Here is a 22,189-nt window from a genome sequence, read left to right as displayed (position 1 = left end):
GATCCAACACAAACAAGAACTCCTCTAAGATAGCGAGCACTTCGATCTTCAACTGGGCGCAAGAACGCCAAGGCCAACTCCTTCCTGGGCAAGGAGCCGAAACCAAACCCAAGCGAGGAGGAACGGGGGAGGGCACTAAATATGCCGCGTCCCGTCTCCTACTCCCAACGCAGCTGCGCAGGAAAAGGCAAAGTCAGCACTACCCTTGCGGGGGAGAAAGGAAAAGGAAAAACGGCCCACACTCTCGAAGCAGACCAACAAGGAGAATATGGCACACCAGCACCGCACAAACAGGAGCACCACAGACACAAGGATACGGTAAGGGCTTTCGGACCGTAACAGCTAACGTTTTCCCGCCTCTCCCAGTCACTCCACTAGTGGTTCAGAAGCTCAGGCAAACATCACTCACACTAATCCTAGTAGCTCCCACTTGGGCTCACCAACCTTGGTTCACTACCCTCTTAGAACTATCAGTAGTTCCTCATCAAATACTACATCTCACATCTAGTCTCCTCACGCAGAGCTATGGAGAAATTAGAGATACAAATCCCAAACCTTTCAATCTTGCAATCTGGCACCTTTAGTCATAGCGGGGGGGGGGGGGGGGTGGCGCAACGCCCTGGCTCGAACCCCGGCTCTATCTCTCGCCTCTGGCCTTACACTGAAAAGGCCTCAACAGAAATCGGAGCGCCTGCCCGGATCCCCCTGTCCCGCCTGGCATCAAAATGGCGGACATTTATAGTCAACCAGACTCTGGGCCAGCCTGAAGTGAGCGTGGGTGGGGGGGGCAACGCCCTGGCACAAACCCGGGCTCTGTCTCCCGCCTTCTGGCCTCCCACTGAAAAGGCCACAACCGAAACCGGAGCCCCTGGCTGGATCCCCATTTCCCGCCTGGCCTCCAAATGGCGGAATCTTACAGACAACTAGACGTGACACTCAGAGCTGGATGCTCACGAGGGGCACTCTGAACAAAGCACAGGGGAGCATTGCCTGGCAACAAGACCCCAGACGGTCTCCTGCCCAGGACATCTCTCCAAGATACATGGCAGTCCGTGAGCACCCTATTCAAACCCCCCGGTCCGCCTGATCTCAAAATGGCAGCCAATTGAGACCACTCCCCATGAAACTCTAGACGACAAAAACTCGGTGGGCACCCTGAAGCCTACGCAAGGGAGCAACGGCTGCTAAACTGAAGGAGGTGCAGGTGAGTCACTCCCTGAAATAAAAGCGGGTGACAACCTCTTGCCCCTGGGTCCCTCTACTTGATTCTTTATGAGTAAACCGGACCTCCTCTCTTCACCAAGGCTCTCTCCTCCAGTCTCGAATTGGTTACGTAAAGAGCATTTTTCACATTGACTACTCGCCGTCTGCGGAGAGACCGCAGCCCCTCTTCATAGCTACCACCTGACCCAGTTAACTCTCTCCCCTCAGATCTTCTGCAGCTCCACTAACAAACCGCTGTCTGGGGGGGAAGCACACCTCGACCCCTATTCATACTGTTCATCACCTTTAACCCACTCCCCTGCAGCCTCTAGTAGACCTAAGATCCCTCATTCCCTATTTCCCCTTGGTCTCCTAGATCGCATCTCACCTGCAGACTCTAACCAGACCCAAGATCCCCCTTTCCCCCTGATCTCCTAGATCGTGTCTCACCTGCAGACCCTAAGCGGACCCAAAGCTCCCCCTTTGCCAATCTCCCCTTGTTCTCCTAGATTACGTCTCAATTCCCTCCAACTCACTACAGTTAGAGAAAGATTGGTCTCCCTTAAACCCGCCGGGAAGCACTCCCGCCTCGTCCACTAGGTTAGTAGAAGAACCCACATAAATTTATCATCCTCACTGACACCCAACCATAATGCCTTCACTCACGACAATCCCCCCTAACCCCCTCTCCTCACCCTACATTACGCGACATGGTCCAAACTCCTTCTCGATGTCCCTCCCCTCCAACCTCGCACCTAAATCTAAAAAAGCCCTCAAACACAAACTGATCAGGCAATTCCCAGAATCCCTCTTCGCCGACATTTATCACTCTGCCGTGAAAGGTCAAGTGAAAATGGACCTCATCTTTCATACAGCTAGACCCGGCTTTTGGATCTCTACCTTGAGAGCAAAACGCCAAATCACGAAAACCACCAACACGACCCACAGCTGTAAACTCTCATTCTACCCCCCTAATCCCCTGCCACGCCATGGGACCACCTCATTGACCATCTACTCCAATGGCACCGTCTTGATCCAAGCCAACAACGACAATCTTAAGGCCTTTGATCTCTGTGAGAAGTTGGCCTGATATGCAGTGCTCACTATTCTAGTGATCACTATGTATCAGTCCAAACAACCCTTATTGATGATTGGTTGTAAGTCAACCTTATAGACCAGCTATCCTAGTAGCATGGATACGAGCAGTCTAAGGCTAAGACTCTAGAGGGCGTGTTAAGCCAGCTGTTTTACCATCACATTACCCCTTGAACACCAAGTGAAAGGACACCACACAAGTTGTTATCAAAAATAAAGTATATTTATTTATAACAGGACTACCCTGGCTCTTTATGAGACAGGGAGCTAAGCACACAACAAAACTCTTAAAGAATTACTGAAAGTCGCACAATTTACACAAATGCCCGAGGGGCACGAAAAACCATATACACAAGAAGTGGAATGCGAAGTTACTAGCAGGTAAGTAATACTTTTCTAGACTGTAGAAACGCTAGGCCTACAATGCTGAACCCTTGGATTAGAAGCAGGAGGCCTAGGGACGCCGTGTGCAGAGTGGGAACTCTCACGCGTAATGCGGGAACAAGTCTATGGATACTAGCAATTGCAAAGTTACTGTTCTCGGGCGAACCCGACTAGGTGGGTCGAAAACAAGAGTGGATCCGAACACTTAGGGTGTTGGACTATGCTGGAGCACCGGAGTACTCAGTTTCCCTAGCCCAAGGGCTGCGGCTGCATAGGGTTCAAGTTGCGTCGGAAACCCTTGTTGAAGAACCAGGAGCCTGAAGAAAGAAGTTGCTGGCAGGCGGCCAGTGAAGAAGTTCGTGGTGATCCAAGCCTGGATCAGGGAAGAGGAAGACCTGTAAGCAGAGGGGACCAAGTTCTGAATCACTAGCCAGTGATTTAGGTGGGCACCAGGATGGCACCGGACGAAGTCACCTCGACCAGGTGAGTGGGCGCTGCTGGGCTCTGCAGTCTCTCGGACCAGGAGGCTTTGTCGGCGACCAGGATGGAGGTGCGAGCTGTCCCACGAAGGTCTCTGCTGTCGACGTCGCTGGACCCAGGATTGGGGCAACAAGTCTTGGCAAATGCAAGCCCACGCGGTGGACTTAAAATGGAGTCTGGAGTGGACCAGGAGGGTCCAGGGTGCTCCTCTTTTGGAGGGGAGCAGGGGCTAGTCTGGAGCAACCAGACCAGCGGTGTTTGTCGTCGTGAAGCGTCGTGAGGGGGCCACTAGCCAACGGGCAAGTGACCTGGACAACGCGGTGAGCAGCAAAGAGCAGAAGGGCCCCACGCAGATCTCGTGGATGCAGGGGGGCTGAACTTCGGTGCTGGAGCTGCTCAGGGTCGGGGCTTCTCTTACCCCAAAGCACTCAGTCGAGGGTCACTCGGTGGTCGTGCTGGACAAGCGTCGTGCAGTCTTCAAAGATGGCCGGTCCCTCGAGGTCTCGTCACACCCACGGATCACAGCTGGGCTGATGATGCAGGTTGAGGTCAGAGGTGCCAGGGAAGCCGGTTCTCGTCGTGCTGGGCAGTCTTGATCCGGAGGAGAGACTTACAGCAGACCACGATGCTTGGTTGGTGCCTGCTGCTGCAGGGTGACTACTCCTTAGTCACAAGGGTGAAATCTTGAGAAGAGTCTTGAGTTCCTTTCGTGGAAAGTCGGTTCAGGATTCAAAGATGATCTAATTTGGAAGGGGGCCAATTCCTACCTTTATCCTGCAAAAAGGGGCTGGCACGCGACTAAGTCCTGCCCTATGGGTGGGACTAGGAGGGGGGTGGTTACACCCCTCTCCTTTGGCGGGCTTTCCCCAGATCAGGGGCTGGAGTGCCCCTGGAACTGGTTCAAGCCGGCCTATGCACAGTGAGCACCGGGGTGCCACATGCAGTCACCTTCCTCTAAAGCCCTGCCTACCTAGGATACACAAAATCCTGTCTAGGACGGTGCTGGCACCGCCCCTGGCAGGAAACCCTTTGTCCTTGCCTCCTGGGCTGGGAGGACTCCCAGCAGCAGGAGGGCAGACTTGTGTCTCGGTGGCAGCATCCATCTTGTGGAGCTGAGGCTATGTCTGACTTTAACCGGGGTTACAGGTTACCAACATGTCGTGTCCCTCTAGAAGGGTGGAATGCTAACCCCGTCGCCAGAATTGGCGAGGGGTTAGTATTCCCATTCGTATGACACCTTACTCGACATGTTTTGATAATGTTATACCAAAGTTAGCATATGACCGCGAGGTACATAATGCACTTAAGAGTATATGGTATAGCGTTATCATGGAACAGCTATTAGGACTTGGTTCCGCAAGCTGCAAACGGGCTCAGCTCATGCCAGAGCACCATTTCACATGATTCCATGCACTCTGCCTTCAGGATTGTTAAGGCCTGCCATAGGAGTGACTGATAGGACTATATGTGTCCATTTTAGGTTTAGATATAGGAATACTATATCTAAAGCAAAGGGTGTTTACACCACCTTGCCCCAGCTGTGAAGCAGCCAGTTGTGTCTGATTTAGTCAGTCAGCCCAGGGGTGGCATAATACATGCTGCAGCCCCTGGGAGACTTCTGGGTGCACCTCAGCCCTGGGCACAGGGACTTGGAGAGGGCCCAGTGCCAATTCAGTACCTGGGTACAATTTGGAGTAGAGAGAACAGCTAGGCTGTGGGTCTGATTAGCAGGTCCACAGCCAGGGAAAGTCGTAAACCAGTGAAGCAAAAAGCAAAAATCTGGGTGATCATAGGATTGCAGACCCTACTCTCCTACAATCTCCTCTTCCCCTCTTCCCCTCTCTTCACTCCAACCCCATCCTCGCATCCCCCCTCCCCTACGCCCCCTCCCAACCAGGCAACCTGCCCCCCTTGCCCAGCTCACCCCTGCATCCTCAGCCACCTATGCTCAACCCCAATCCTTCCCCTCTCCTTGCAGCTCCAGTTCGCCCCCCGCTTCCTCAGCCACCCATGCTCAACCCGAAACCCTACCCACTCCCTGCAGCTCCAAGGACTTGGCCACACTCCCTGGCATAGACCTTCCGTCAGATCTTCCCCCTAGGCTTAACATCCCCCTATCCGGCCCAGACGATCGCATTACTTCCCCTGTGGCTCCCAACCACCAGCCTCGACCCTGCTCCAAGTCTTAAAGACCACCACACTCTGATCCCCCTCACCATACTAAGCCTAACATCCCCCTACCTGCTCCAGACGAGCGCTATACATCCTCCGCGGCTCCCAACCCCCAGTCTCGACCCTTCTCCAAGTCTAAAAGACCACCACACCCTGATCCCCCTCACCATACGACCTACTCTAGTATCCTATCCAGTAACGTAATAAACTCCAAAAGACAACACATCTCCAGCAACGCACCAACAGGCCGCAGTGACCTCATCCAGAAGCAACCCCCCCCCACTCAAGATGAGACGGACTGCCGTCTTGTCCGTATCGAAAATCAAGTCGCCTTTATAATACAAGGACTGAATCTCATCCTATCCAACCTCTTGACGCTTCACAACCCCCCTAAACTCCCACCCCTCTCACACTATTCTTCATCCCACACGCCCTAGGCATACAAAGCCCCGTCCCCAAGCCAGGTACCCCGTCCCTCCTCGCACCATGCCACAAGACCAAGCAGAACTGCAGAAGCCATGTCCCCGGAGGAAGCGCTCGAGCTGGCCTCATCATACACCTCCCCTTACGGCGAGCAATCCACAATCCAGGTAATCACCGGCTTCAGAAGCGATCAAACACTCCCGAAATCCCCTAGACCACCAGCCTTCCTCATCAACATCCCTATTAAACCTAAAGTAGAAAGATCCAAAACTAACTGCATGCTTATTAACTGCAGATCCGCATCGAAGCATGCCACAGAGCTGGCAGAAACCATACTCAATCATGACATAGACATAGCCCTTATCACCGAAACCTGGCTAAACAACTGTTAACCTCCCACTCTGGATATGCTCGTACCCCCCAGCTTCTCTATCATCAACAAGGATAGGAAGGACCAAATAGGCGGTGGCATGGCAATTATCCACAACAACAACATATCGACTTCTGAAATAGTCAATTAACCACAACTCCTTTGAATGCCTAACCACCAACATCAGTACCGCCAACAACACTGTACTCCATTGTAACCTCCTGTACTATCCACCAGGCAACACCACCTCGTTCACGTCAGACCTGATAGCCCACTGCTCCGTCCGAAGCACTAACAACATAATTTTAGTCGACCGCAATCTCCACTGGAATGATGAGAATAGTGTTCCAGTATGTAGGAGAGTAGGGTCTGCAATCCTATGATCACCCAGATTTTTGCTTTTTGCTGCACTGGTTTACGACTTTCCCTGGCTGTGGGCCTGCTAATCAGACCCACAGCCTAGCTGTTCTCTCTATCCAAATTGTACTCAAGTACTGAATTGGCACTGGGCCCTCTCCAAGTCCCTGTACCCAGGGCTGAGGTGTGCCCAGAAGTCTCCCAGGGGCTGAAGCATGTATTATGCCACCCCTGGGCTGGCTAACTAAACTGACACAACTGGCTGCTTGACAGCTGGGGCAAGGTGGTGTAATCACCCTTTGCTGTAGATATAGTATACCTATATCTAACCCTAAAATGGACACACAGATCTCCTATCAGTCACTCCTATGGCAGGCCTTAACAATCCTGAAGGCAGAGTGCTTGGAATCGTGTGAGATGGTGCTCTGGCATGAGCTGAGCCTGTCTGCGGCTTTCGGGATCCATCCCTTAGCCGTTTCCATGATATCGCATACCATAGCATTATAATCCTCGCGGTTATATGCCAACTCTGGTATCGCTTTATCAAAACATGTCGAGTAAGGTGTCATACGAATTGGAATACTAACCCCTCGCTAATTCTGGCGACGGGGTTAGCATTCCACCCTTCTAGAGGGACACGACATGTATGTAACCCCTAACCCCGGTTAAAGTCAAACACAGCCTCAGCTCCACAAAATGGATGCTGCCACCGAGACACAAGTCTGCCCTCCTGCTGCTGGGAGTCCTCCCAGAGCAGGAGATAAGGACAAAGGGTTTCCTGCCAGGGGCGGTGCCAGCACCGTCCCAGACAGGATTTTGTGTATTGTAGGTAGGCAGGGCTTCAGAGGAAGGTGACTGCACGTGGCACCCCGGTGCTCACTGTGCATAGGCTGGCTTGAACCAGTTCCAGGGTCACTCCAGACCCTGTGCTGGGGAAAAGCCCGCCAAGGAAGTGGGTGTAACCACCCCCCTCCTGGTCCCACCCCTAGGGCAGGACTTAGTCGCGTGCCAGCCCCTTTTTCCCAGATAAAGGTAGAGACTGGCCCCCTTCCAAATTAGATCATCTTTGGAATCAAGATACCACTTTCCACGAAAGGACTTCACGATTTCTTCCTCAAGATTCTCCCTTGTGGCTAAGGAGTAGTCACCCTGCATCCGCAGGCACCATCCAAGAACACTGCGGTCTGCTGCACGTCCTTCCTCCGGAATCCGACTGCCCAGCTCGACGAGACCCGGCTTCCCTGGCACCTCTGACCTCTACCCACCTCTACAGCACAGCTGAGAACCGTGGGTGCGACGAGACCTCGAGGGACCGGCCATCGCCAAGACTGCACGACTTCTGCACAGCAAGCCCACCGAGTAAATTCCTGGTGAGTGCTTTGGGGTCCGAGAAGCCCCCACCCTGAGCAGCTCCAGCACCGAAGAGCAGCCCCCCAGCATCTCCACGATCGGCGTGGGGCCCTTCTGCTTTTTGCTGCTCACCGCGTTGTTTGGCTACTAGCCCGCTGGCTTGTGGCCTTCTGAACGACGCCCGACGACAACACTGCTGCTAGTCTGGTTGCTCCAGACTGGCCCTTGCTTCCCTCCATCGGAGAAGTACCCTGGACCCTCCTGGTCCGGCTAAGACGCCATTTTAGGTCCACCGCGTGGGCCTTGCATTTGCCAAGACTTGTTGCCCAATCCTGGGTCCAGCGACGTCGACAGCAAGAACCTTCGAGGGACAGCTCGCACCTCCATCCTGGTCGCCGACAACGCCTCCTGGTCCGAGAGACTGCAGAGCCCAGCAGCTCCCACTCACCTGACTGCGGTGACTTCGCCCGGTGCCATCCTGGTGCCCACTTAATCACTGGCTAGTGATTCAAGAACTTGGTCCCCTCTGCTTTCAGGTTTTCTTCTTCCCTGATCCAGGCTTGGATCCATCGAACTTTTCTTCACTGGTCGCCTGCCAGCAACTTCCTTCTTCCAGGCTCCTGGTCCGGCACGAGGATTCCCGACGTCTTTTCAGACCTATGCAGCTGCAGCCCCTGGGCTAGGTAACTTCGGCATTTCGGTGCCCCAGCATAGCCTCACTATCCAAGGGTCAGGATCCACTGTCGTTTTCTTCCTACCAGGTCGGGTTCGCCCGTAAACACTAACTTTGTGAATTCTAGCTTCCATAGACTTTGTCCCGCATCCCGCGTGAGAGTGCACACTCTGCACCCGAGTTCCCTAGGCCTCCTGCTAGTAATCTAAAGGTTCAGTAGTCCAGTCCTAGCGATCCCAAAGCCTCTGAGAATCGTTACTTACCTGCTAGTAATTCGCATTCCACTTTTAGAGTATATGGTTTTTCGTGCCCCTCGGGCATTTGTGTATAACGTGCTAACTTAAGTATTTTCATAAGAGTTTTGTTGTGTGCTTAGCACCCTGTCCTCATAAAGAGTACAGGGTTGTTGTGATTCTAATAAATACATTGTTTATTTTCATAACACTTGTGTGGTGTCCTTTCACTGGGTGTTCAAGGGGTAATGTGATGGTAAAACAGCTGGCTTAACACGCCCTCTAGAGTCTTAGCCTTAGACTGCTCGTATCCATGCTACTAGGATAGCTGGTCTATAAGGTTGACTTACAACCAATCATCAATAAGGGTTGTTTGGACTGATATATAGTGATCACTAGAATAGTGAGCACTGCACATCAGGCCAACTTCTCACACAGTACAAGCATTGAATGACCTATTACACTATAACAAGCTTACCCAGCACTGCTCAAAAGAAACCTTCAACAAAGGGGCAATCCTGGACGCCATCATCGCCCAACAGGACACAGTCACTATAGACCACATCCTTCCAGTCGACTGTTCGGATCATCACCTAATCCTATTCCACCTATTGCAACTGATCATGTGTCAGCCCTCCACCAGAGACCCTCCTACGTGGTCTAGGAACCTATCGTAGATCAACACTGCCGACTTAGAAGAAAAATATCCTCCCTCCTACCCATCTCCTGGACGACCTCTCTACTGCAGAACTCGGAGCACACTACAACACAACGATGTCCTCCATCTTAGACCAACTTGCCCCCGTGAAATTGAAAAAAACCAGGAACATCCCCTCAAGAACATGGTTCAACAAGGACATCAACAAGGAAAGAAGGCAACTCAGAACCTCAGAACTGCTCTGGAGAAAGAACCACTCCTCTAGCAACTGCAAAAAGCTTAAATCAGCAAGAAGAAAGTACAAAAATCAAATAAATAATGAAAAAAACAACCTTTTTCTGTATTGCGCTCTATAAGGCAAAAACCAGACCAAGAGAACTATTTGACATCATTAAAAAACAAACGTCCAAACCGTTGAATTCCCTTGTCCAGCCCTCTAAAGCCTTATGCAATAACTTCGCCAACTTTTTTAATGACAAAATCGACAAGATTGAACTTTCTCTTGACATCAACCCACATCCTCCAGGCAACAACCTCACAAAAATTGAAACCACCTCGAGCAGGCGACCCGCAATTACCTGGTCCGCCTTCGACCCTGTCACGGAAACTGAGATTCTCGAATTAATCGCCACATCCAAACCCTCATCCCACAACTTGGACCCTATACCACCATCCCAATTGGCCAAAGATCTGAAACTCTCCCTTTCCCCACTCTGGTGCGAAATCATCAACAGCTCTCTAAAACGGGCATCACACCCGACTGCCTCAAGGTCGGACAAGTAACACCTCTCTTGAAAAAACCAAGCCTAGACTCAAACAACCTGAATAACTTCAGACCGGTCTCCAATCTTCCCTTCTTGGCCAAAATTCTGGAAAAATGCGTTCTCCGGCAAGTGAACAAACATATCGACACTATCAATCTTCTAGACCAACATCAATCAGGTTTTAGAAAAGGTTGTAGCACCGAAACTGCAGTCCTTAACTTTGTGGATGACATCCGTCAGTTCCTTGACTCAGACCATTGCTGCTTACTCGCCCTCCTTGACCCGGTAGAGGAGTCTTCTCATCAAGGCTCTCAAAGAGAGAGTTGGTGCAGATGAACTGGTTTTGCAATGGTTCTCATCCTTGTTTCAGAATCGCTCCCAGAGAATCAAAATCAAATTCTTTACTTCTGACCTTCTCCCCGTGAACAGAGGCGTCCCCCAAGGTTCCGTCCTCCCCCCTCAATTGTTCAACATATACATGGTACCCCTCGCCGCCATTCTGAATAAAGCCAACATTCCCTTCCATCTATACGCAGATGACACCCAGATTAACCTGGAATCCTTCTCCCTCACTGACATTCTAAGACTCAATAATACTCTCAAAGAAGTCCAAGAGTGGTTATCATCGAACCACCTTAAAATCAATCAAGGTAAAACCGAGATCCTCCTCATCTCCAACAAGGAAGAAAACCTGCAAATGATGGAGTGGTTGAAAGCCATTGATACTCTCAACGCAAATCTCACTCTGACAAACTCTGTAAAATCACTGGGAATCATCCTGGACCCCAAACTATCCATGACTAATCACATCAAGAACTCTTCGAAGAGCGCTTTCTTTAATCTAAAGCTACTCAACAAAATCAAGCCCTACATTCCACCTACGGATCTCAAACAAGCCGCCCAATCTCTGGTGTTATCCAGACTGGACTAGGGGAACGCGATCGTCACTGGTACGCCTCTCTCCCACCTAGCACCTCTAAAAACCAGCCCCAATGCAGCGGCCAGAATGGTCTCAGGAGTAAAACAATTTGACCACATCTCTCCCGCACTCAGAGATCTAAAATGTCTCCCAGTGGAAATGCGGGCCAGCTTCAGAACGGCCTGCCTGACTCGCAAAGCCTTGCACACAGGGAAACCAGAATACCTAGCCTCGAAACTCAAGAAAGCCGGCCAATCTAGAATTCTCAAAAGCTCAAACTCCCTCCTTCTCATCCCCCTGAATAAACACAAACAGAAAATGGCAAACCGCTCCTTTGCAGGGAATGCTCCAAAAATCTGGAACGCCATCCCTGTGGACATCAGAACTGTTCCCTCCTTCCGAAAGTTTAAAAGCCGCCTAAAAGACCTCTACCGTGCCTTCCCAAACCCAATTACGTAATTCTCAAGCTCTAATCATGTCAACCTTCAGACCGCACGCACATGCAACCAACCTCATCCCCTATATCCTCCCCATCTCATGGGGTCTACACCGCTAGGGGAATCTTGCAGGTTAATACTTTGCCGAGTCAGCAAGAACTCTCCCTGACCGTTCTACCTCGACGAGGACCTCCGATCCCCTGAACCCTATCCCTCAGCGTCACACCTCAGCCCACATCACCTGTGGACCATCTGAACGCTTATCTTTGTGTGTTTTTTTACTCGTTGACTCTGTATTTGACTTATACATATCCTGTTGTGAAGCGCTCTGATGCCCTCGGGTCTAGCCAGCGCTATAGAAAACTCCTAAAATTAAAAAAAAAATGTTTTTAAATCTAAATCTCCCACCAGACTGTATGAATATTATTAAAGAGGCTAGAAGACCTACTACAAGATCTTGTTATGAAGCAAAATGGAGCGGTTTGTTATTTATTGTGATAACCACGTCAATCCACTAGATGCTTCATCTCAAAATATCATTTGTTTTCTACTACTTTTACAACGTTCAAATGTAGTGTATACGTCTATACGCTTACATCTCGCTGCAATAGCTGCTTAGCTTCAAAACAGACAGCACCTGTCCCTTTTCAGAGTGCCTCCTATTAAAAGCTTTCATGAAAGGACTCAAAAGAGTTATACCTCCAAGACTTCCACCGGCCCCTGCGGGGAATCTTAATATTGTCCTTATCAGGCTAATGGGTCCACCATTCGAGCCTTTACTTAAATGTGAACTACAGTTTCTCACTTGGAAACTAGCTTTCCTCATTGCTAGCACATCACTAGGAGAGTGAGTGAGCTTCCGGCATTAACCATAGAAGAACCATTTTTACAAGTACACCTAAACAGTCTCCAAGGAGGAGGAGAGACTCCACCGTCTTGACCCAAAAAGTGCCTTGTCTTTTTATCTTGATCGCACCAAAGACTTCCGGTTAGATGATCATTTATTCGTTGGCTATGTGGGTGCCAAGAAAGGTCGGGCTGTTAAAAAGCAGACTATCTCCGAATGGGTTGTGTAAGGAAGTGGCTCTGTATATACTACACCAAAGTAAGCTACAGTGTGCACAGAGTCCACAGTCCCCAGAGGTGTGGCAGAGGCTAAAGTTAGATATAACCTTAGTCTCTAAAGTGGTAGCTTGGTCTAGCAGTAAGGCAATATCAGAGGACAGTGTAAAGCATTTGTTGTACAAACTCAGTCAGCAAATGGTCTCACACATTCAAGAACTGAACTCTAGGCCAATTGTTTTGTATATAAAAATATATTGTTGTTTTATTTTAGAACCACAAGTAAATATAAAGATATGTGCTCGAAATGAGATGTTGCAATTGAATACTTTCAATGAGCAATAGACTTTTAGATGCAATAGAAACAGTTGTTGCAATATGCAACATAAACTTAACACAATAATAACATTGAGCTCAATAAGAATGTTAAGTAAAATGCTATATCAATTACTTTGCATTTGTTTTTCTTACTCAGGGCTGGATTCAGCCCTGGTGCATATCCTGTAAACAGTTGAAAGAAATCGTTTTTGTTACACAGGCGAATTTTAAGGAATATTTGTATGTTTCAAAAATCGACAGAAGAATTTCTGGCAAAAACCAGGCAATGTTATCCTATGGGGGAAAATCATGTTATCAGATGATCACAGTTGTAATGAATTTTTATGGTCAGTGCTGGGCACAAAGATCCAGCACTGGGATCTCTCCTGGTAACAGGTGAGTATTTTCGTTGATAAGATGATTTTTAGTGAATATTTCAACGTTTCAAAACTCGACACTTAGAAGAATTTCCAAGTGAAAACCGGCCTATGTTACCCTATGGAGAAAATGTGAGATATCGGCTTTCAGGTAAGTACTCGACTGGCAGAGTTAAGGTTCTGGGGCAAGACTCAGGGGTCTCCCAGGTTCAGGTAGGTACAGTTGTTACAACCTCAGCGGCACAGGGGCAGCCGGGTGCAGAGTGAGTAGGCCCAATGTTAGCCTATGGCTGGCAGGGGGCCTTTTGTTGGTGGCTGCTAGCAGGCAAGCCACGCGGCAGTGGGAGCTGAGCTCCTGGTCACTTACACAGGGCAAGTGGGGAAGTAGAATAGAACAGATGCTTGTTAGGATATCCCCAAGATTCCCATCACTTTCTAGTGTGAGTTATATAAATATGCTATTGCAATTCTAGTGTACTGCACATGTTATATCTTTATTAGAAGATTTCACTGTATAAGAGATGATTTTGCTATAACGTATTTGTATTTTCTTCCCCAGCTTCTGAATGTTGAGAGATTTAATTTATATGCAGCTTCTCTTCGTGCATGCTTCTTTCTCTTTGAAAGTATGAGACATCATCTGAAGTTTCAGCTGGAGGTGAGCTTTTATAGTAATCTTCATTTGCATTTTTGAATGTCATTGGATAGTAGTGCTTAGCTTTGTGTATCTTTCTGATGGATATTTGATTGAACAATTAAAAAGACTGGGTTTGTTTTTGTATTAGCATTGTCCAAAAAAAGACTGGTAACACATTGAATAGTATCGGATATTAATACAAGGATGTATCATGCAGTTTACTTTGTAGTTATCCTTTTGTGTTTCTACTTATATTTCCAATTGATATGTAGTCCAAGGAAGTGAAGTGCATATCATACAGCTCTTATCTACTGAAAGATATATGAGGAAATTACCAAAATGATATGCACTAATATCTTTGTTGATTTTGTATTTTGAATAACTCTTCAAATATTGCATATGTGAAAGAAACACTTAGATTCCTTACCTTAGAATTACCACCAGGCATAACACTGGATCCAGAACGTTTTTGTCAGCAGTACTCCGGCGTGTTGGTAGGTGGCGTCGTGCGACTATGCGTCCATCGCTGGTGTCGTGGTCGCCGAGATGACGTCACGGGTACTACTTAGATGGCGCCCACGCCCGCTGATGTCAGTTCTGTCCTTTCTTTTTCCGCGCCATCAAGCGCAGACCCTGGAAGAGCAGGAACCTCAAGTCAATTTTTGACTGACTTTTTGTCTCAATTCTTTCATCGGGTCTTCTATTCTTAAGGTGCAGTTAGAATGCCCGGTTTTAAGTCCTGTGAGGACTCACCATATAATATCGGTGACAGACCCACACCGATTGTGTCTTTTCTGACTGGGGCGCGACCACGACCCCAAGTCGTGCCCCGTCTGCCAGGCCATGGCGCCGAAAACTTTGCGGTAGTGGTCCCGAAAGTTGCTGGAAACCCGGCAGTTGGCTCCGCGCCGTTCGAGGTTCCGTTCCCGTGGGAGGTTGAGGGACCGCGCTCTGAGTCATCACCATCGGTCTTCGGGATCAAAGTCTTCGCACTCTGGGTCAGGTAAGGCGAAGCACAAGAAGTCGTAGAAACAACATCATTCTCTGACTTCCCCTCGCCGGTCATGCGTTGTGACTGAGGGTGCGGGTATTGCCTCCCCTGCGGCTCCGGCGGAGCCTATGCAGCCACCGCCGACCTACCTGCCCTTTCTGGGTTCGTCGGCGACTCCGGCCCAGATACCGGAATTCCTGTCGACCATGGCTCGCCTCTTTGGGCTGCCTGGTCCCGCCGGTGCGCCTTCGGGCCCCGAGGGGGGGTCCTTGCCTTTCACCGACTGTGGCTCCAGCCCTGGTGTCGCCATCAGCCCCGGCGCCACGAGACCCCCTTGGATCCATGCCTGGATCCCTGTCGACACCGGTTGACCTTGTAACACTTCCACCGACGTCGACCCCACCGGCACCACTTCCAATGTCGCCCGCTCCTCGGGACGACGTCGGCCCTGGTTTCAGCCCTGTACTGGACACGGAGTCGGCCCGGCGTCGCTCGATGCCGTTATTGACGAAACAAAAGGATTTCTATCCCCATGTCCCTACTCCTTACTTTCGACCTGTACACCAGCCTTAGGAGGAAGGGGAAGACTGGGAGGGGTCTGAGGACCCTCTCGCAGCTGCTTGCGAGTCTGAACAGGACTGGGCAGAGGAGTTGGGGGAATACAAGTTGTCTGGATACCTCACCAGACCTTGCCATGCTGTCTCCTCCTACCGTGGGTACGGAGGAGGATGCTAGTTATGCTGTGGTGTTGTGTACGGCAGCAGAGGCCCTACACCTCGTGCTCCCTACTGTGGCTGTCAGGACTAACCTCCTGACGGAAGTGCTTCAACCAGCAGCTACTTCTGCGGAGCCGCTGCTTCCTTTAAACAAAGCACTTTTTGATGTTCTTTTGGGCACTTGGTCCAGGCCCACCATAGGGGCTCCTGTGGCTAGGAACGTGGCCCATCGCCTGGCTCCGGGTGACCCCATTTTCCTCTCCCAACACCCTACCGCTGAGAGCTTGGTTGTCCAAGCCTCTGCTTCCCCGACTGCTTTCCCTTCCGCACCCCCGGATTAGGAATCCAAGAAACTGGATCAGTTCGGACAGATGATTCTTTCTTCTGCCAGTTCTGAGCTGCGGTCTGTGAACACTGCATGCCTATTGGACCGTTATTCCGACTCTCTGTGGTATACGGTGGCACAAGTGCTGCCTCAGTGTCCGGAGGAGGCCCGGACAGCTCTCTCCCAGGCTGTTGCAGTGGGGAGAGACGCAGCTATGTTCATGATACGTTGTGGCCTAGACACCACCAACTCACTGGGCAGATCGATGGCAACGACGGTGGTGGTTCGACGCCACGCCTGGTTGAGGACCATTGGATTCTCTGGGGATGTCCAAAACACACTTATGGACATGCCCTTTGAAGACCACACATTGGAGCGGTTTAAGGACTCACGGGCTATATCCAAGTCCTTGCGGCACTCCGCAGCCCGACCTCCTCCGCAGGCTGCTTTTCGCTCCTTTCGTGGCAAAGGAAAGGGCACCATGCAGTGTTCGCAACAGAGCCACAAGCCTGGCAGCAACCACCCCAACACGACTGCAGACGCGGTTTTCGCCGTGGCGGACCAAGGGGCCAGCGGGCGGGTCAGTCCACCTACACCCCGGCCACCACTGCCTCTAAAGCTTCCTAGTCCCCGCCAAGGATGCCCCCTTTCCCCGATTCTCTTCGTGATCGCCATTGAGCCCCTAGCCGCGAAACTTCATCAGAGACATAACCATTGTGCTCTCATTTACCCCAACAGACAACTGCTAGTCTCGCTTTATGCGGACGATATGACGCTGTACATTAAAAAACCCCGGGACAACTTAAATCCAGTGTTACATGAAATTACTAAGTTTGGCGGGTGCAAATAAACTGGGCTAAATCTGCAATATTCCCGCTGACTGACAACACTCACTCCCACCAGCTCGACTTCCCCCTGCTATGGGAGACGGACGACTTAAAATATCTGGGAGTTCGAATTACTAGACAAAAGGATACCATGATGAGGGCTAACTACGGTACGGCGATTGATAAGAAAACAGACAACATTACTAGGTGGCTGCGTCTCCCACTCTCAATGGCGGGACGTGTTGCTCTTATCAAAATGGTGATGCTACCCAAACTATTGTACCTCTTTGTCAATATACCATATGACCCAGGTCGGTTCTTCTTCAGCTCACTTAAGACACAACTGACAAGACTGATTTGGGGGGGAAAGCAGGCACGGATTAGCCTTGACACACTCATGCTGCCATTTCACCAGGGGGGATTTGAGGTCCCCAACTTCGAAAGATACGATCATTGCACCCAGGCACACTTCGCTGTCTACTGGTTCCAGCCGCCACCGTACATGGCTCACCTGACCGTTGAGGACGGACATATGGCCCCACTGGTCAAGACTGGGTACATATATACACATACAGGGCACAGGGAAGCAGATCCGCCGCACTCCTCCGGGTCGAAGTCGTCGTCAGGTAAGAGGCACAAGAAGTCCAAGCGGCGCAAGGCCTCTTTCAGCGATGGGGAGAGCCTTGGTTAGATCTATTCGCCACCGAAGAGAACGCGTAATGTCATCAGTTCTGCGCGTTGGAATTTCCAAGGCGGCACTCGCTCGGAGACGCTTTTCGTCGCGAGTGGAGTTGCGGTCTGTTGTACGCCTTTCCGCCTATACCACTTCTGCCCAGAGTGCTGAAGAAGATCAAGCGCGACCGGGCCCAAGTCATCCTTGTGGCTCCGGACTGGGCGAGAAGGTACTGGTATCCAGAGCTACTCAGTCTGTCGGTCGATCCCCCGGTTCGTCTGCCTCTTCAGGAGGACCTTCTGTCGCAGCAGCAGGGGACGGTCCTCCACCCGAACCTGTCCAGTCTCCACCTCCATGCTTGGAGATTGAGCGGCGACAGTTGAGGCCATTTGACTTGCCTCCTGAAGTTTGTAACATCATTCTGGCAGCCAGGCGTCCCTCCACAAAGTCGGTATACGTCTGGAACAGATTTGTGGCATGGTGCTCAGCAAAGGCTGTGGATCCTCTCAATGCCCCTCTTTCTGAGGTTCTTCTCTTCCTTCTTTCTCTTGCCCAGCAGGGCTCTGCTCTGGGCACTCTCAAGGGCTACCTTTCTGCCCTTTCAGCCTTTCTCAGGCTGCCTGATCAACCTTCTTTATTCAAGTCCCCTATTGTAAATAGATTTCTTAAGGGCATCACACACACGTTTCCTCCTGTTCCGTTTGTGATGCCTCAGTGGGACTTGAACCTGGTTCTTACGTTTCTGATGTGCGCTCCCTTTAAACCACTTCACAACTGTCCTCTTCGCCTTCTGACTTTGAAGACTGCTTTCCTGGTTGCCATCACCTCTGCCAGGAGAGTGAGTGAGCTCCAGGCCCTTTCTTGTACTCCGCCTTTCCTTTCTGTCCATCCGGACAAAGTGGTGCTGCGTACCAAACCACCTTTCCTGTCCAAGGTTGTCACGGCCTTCCACATCGGGCAGTCTATCACCTTGCCAACCTTCTTCCCGCCACCGCATCCCTCTAAAGAGGAAGAGCGGCTCCACCGTCTGGACCCAAAACGTGCGCTCTCATTTTACTTGGATCGCACACGCCAGTTCCGGGTGGATGACCAACTCTTTGTTGGTTACGTGGGCGCTAAGAAGGGGAAAGCGGTGCACAAGAGGACCATCTCCCGGTGGACCATCTTGTGTATCCAGGCATGCTACTCCTTGGCTAGAAAGGAGCCCCCTTTTGGATTACGGGCTCATTCCACCCGAGCCACGGCGACTACAACTGTCCTGGGCCGGGGAGTGCCCTTACAAGACATCTGTCAGGCAGCTACGTGGGCATCGCTGCACACGTTTGCAAGACACTACTGCCTGGACAGCCAAGTCTGGAGGGATGGCTTCTTTGGCCGTTCCGTCCTCCAGGACTTTCTGGTGTGATTATTGGTTCGCAGACCCACCGTCAGGGTTGGTATTGCTGGGGTATCTATTCTAAGGTAAGGAATCTAATACTAACGTGTCTCTTGCAGATGCACAAGTTACTACTTGTGCAACGATATATCTGTAAGAGACATTAGTTAGTATTAGATTCCTTACCGACCCACCCATCCTCCCCGTTCTGCGAACCAATATCTAGGGTTAGGGTTGTCCCCTTTAAGGGCTCTAGTTTCAATGGCACCAGTGTTGGTTTTTAACATGGCTCTGCGTTTCTGGCGCGGAAAAGCTGTGTCTAAGAACTGACCTCAGCACGCGGAGGCGCCGTCTAAGTACTCCGACGACGTCATCACGGCGCCCACGACACTGACGACGGACGCGGAGCCGCAGACGACGCCTACCGACGCGCAAGGGTACTGCTACGCAAAAGTTTCCGGATCCAGTCTGACGCCTGGGGATATTCTAAGGTAAGGAATCTAATACTAACTAATGTCTCTTACAGATATATTGTTGCACAAGTTACTACTTGTGTTTCAGGCCCATCAGATGCGGCAGGCTTTGCCATCACCTCCCCCACTGGTGCACCATCACATCGGACAGGTGGGTTTTAGAAATAGTCCGAAGGGGCTACTCCCTCCCCATCGACACTACCCCTCCATCCATGCCACCTCAATACCACCGCATGTCGGGGGATCGCTTGGTACTTCTTCAGCAGGAAGTTGTGGCCCTCTTGGCCAAGGGGGCCATTGAGCACGTTCCGAGGCCAGAAGTAGGTTGTGGTTGCTATTCCCACTACTTTCTGGTGCCTAAGAAGTACAAGGGCCGGCGTCCTATCTTAGATCTCCAGATCGTAAATCGCTTCCTTCTTAAAGTGAAGTTCAAGAGGCTCACTTTGGCTCAGGTCTTGTCTGCTCTCGACCCACAAAACTGGATGGTAGCGCTTGACTTGCAGGATGCTTACTTCCACATCCCAGTCCTGCGGGCCCACCGGCGTTACCTGCAGTTCACGGTAGGCCACGAGCATTTTCAGTTTACCGTGCTCCACTTTGACCTTACCAGGGCCCTTCGGGTGTTTACGAAAGTGATGGCGGTGGTCGCAGCTCATCTGCGCAAATCAAGGGTTTCATTCTTCCCCTATCTCGACGACTGGTTGTTGAAGGCAGACTCGCCCCAGACAGTCGTCTCCCACCTCCAGACTATGGCCGACCTCCTGCATGTGCTGGGGTTCTCCATCAATGTGCCGAAGTTACACCTGATTCCCTCTCAGAAGCTTCTCTTCATCGGAGCGGTTCTGGACACGGCGCAGTGTCGGGTATTTCATCCTGAACAGCGAGTCCGGGATATTCAAGCTCTGATTCCAATCTTTGAGCCCATATCCCGGGTTTTGGTCAGAGTGACCCTAAGGCTACTGGGCCTCATGGTCTCCTGCATCCTGCTGATCAATTATGCCAGACGGTATATGCGGGCTCTGCAGTGGGACCTGAAGTTCCAGTGGGCGCAGCATCACGGGAACCTGTCCAATCACATCCAGATTTCTGAGGGCATTGCACAACGGTTGCAATGGTGGGTCACAGACTGGCATTAGGTTGACAGCCCACCCTTCCAGTCTCACTGTATAGCCCTGCGTGGCTTACTGCGCTGACGTCAGATGTGGCTCCGAGCTCGACGCCCTGTCGACCTCTTTCCTCCCCGCATATTACAGTTGGATCGCTGTCGGATGGCGCCCAGGCCGAGTCCCCTCTGGAGGTCGTCGGTGTCGATATGACGGCGACTCGGCGTCGGTCGATGCCCCTGCCTGCGCCTACGCCTCAGCTCTTGCACGAGGTTGACGTTCCTCTGGACTCCACGGCCTGAGGTTGTTTCAGTGCCCCTTGGTGCCAGTGCGTAGCGTTCCGTGGCCTTCAGATCAACTCCAGGCTCCTTCACTTTTAGTCTCAGTGGACAGGTTAGTCTCGAACCGTCTCCTACACACGGTTTATTGTTGCCCCCCAGAATGGCGACTGAGGCTAGTGCAGCTTATTCACGGGCTATTCACAGGGCAGAAGCTATTCTTCTAATTTAGCCCCCTGTGGTTTCCCTGCCTTCTGATCCTGTACTTGATCTTCTCCACATGGAGCCTGTTGAGGTGGAGCCTTTGCTGCTCTTTTCAGGTCTTTGTTTGACATCCTGCTTGGTACCTGGGCGAGACCCTCCTCTGGTGACCCTGTTGATCGGGCCATTGCTCGCCGACATCGTCCGGCCCCGGCTGATCCACTCTGGATGTCCCCTCACCCTAGAGCTCAAGGTCTGGTTGTTCAGGTGGCTTTTGACTGGCAGCCTTCCTCCGCTTTGCCGTTGTTACTTCCCACCAGGGAGTCTAGGTGGTTGGACTCGTGTGGTCTTCAGCTTTTTGCCTCTGCCAGTGCGAGCATCCGTGCATTAAACACGTCTTGCGTGTTCGCACGTGATTCCTTCGCTCTTTGGGATTTAGTCGAGCTCCTTCATCCTTCTTCGGAAGGGCCACGGGCAGAATTACATTGCTGCTTTCTTGGTGGCAGGGGAATGGCACAATTTTCTCTTCGATCTTCCCTTGAAGCAGCTGACTCTCTGAGTAGGGCACTTGCACGGTCGGCTGCTGTGTGCCACCATGCATGGGTGGGCGACAGTTGTTTCCCAGACAATGTTCGGGATGCTCTTCGAGAACTGCCATTTAATAGCGTGGATTTTAACATTCTCGGTTTCCAAGAGAGGTGGGCAACTACTGTAACCCATATAGAGGGTTATAAAACATATTTCTCCTCTGCACTAACATCACCGTCTGGAAGAGCGAAAGGTGGCCTGTCTATCTATGTCTCAAATTTGGTAAAAATTAGGGAGATCATCATAGTTAAACTAGAATCCAATTTCCAAATACTGAGTCTTCGCCTGAATAAAGTCGATCATTTTCTCCTGGTAAACTTTTATAATAACTTAGCTCAGGGAGAACTGTTAATAGTAATACGATCTATCTTTCTCTCCCTCCAAGAAATAATCAATCAGTCGACTAAAGATGCAGTAATAGTTTGGGGAGGCGATTTTAACCAACGATTGTGCAGGAATAGCAATCAGAACATCTGTGGCCTTATGGATGAGAATGACCACTCGATAACTCATTTTTGCCATACAAGGATAGGGGATTGTTTAAATGAAACCATTTTTGGTCTAGGTTTAGGTCTGGCCAGTAATATGTTAAATCCTTTGGCCAGCCTTATCCCAACCTTTAATGGTAGAGGAAGATCGAGTACAATAGACTTTGTTTTTATTTCTTGTAAGGCAGAACCCCGAATCACGAAGTTTATGACTCACGATAACGCTATGAGCGACCACC

General features: G+C 50.8%; 1 protein-coding gene across 4 annotated transcripts in view; it reads left to right on the top strand.

Annotated features, from left to right (window-relative positions):
- Positions 1-22,189, top strand: part of GBF1 (golgi brefeldin A resistant guanine nucleotide exchange factor 1) — a 2,365,494-nt gene that overhangs the window by 802,758 nt on the left and 1,540,547 nt on the right. For all 4 annotated transcript variants that reach the window (XM_078643218.1, XM_078643217.1, XM_078643220.1 and 1 more), the window contains exon 13: positions 13,835-13,933. In XM_078643218.1, coding sequence (XP_078499344.1) covers positions 13,835-13,933 — 99 coding nt within the window. The remainder of the gene's footprint in view (positions 1-13,834; positions 13,934-22,189) is intronic.

This window comes from Lissotriton helveticus, chromosome 5_1, assembly GCF_964261635.1.
Source record: "Lissotriton helveticus chromosome 5_1, aLisHel1.1, whole genome shotgun sequence".
NCBI classification, from domain to species: domain Eukaryota; kingdom Metazoa; phylum Chordata; class Amphibia; order Caudata; family Salamandridae; genus Lissotriton; species Lissotriton helveticus.
The sequence above is the reverse complement of the archived record's forward strand: the minus strand, read 5'-3'. Positions and strand labels throughout refer to the sequence as shown.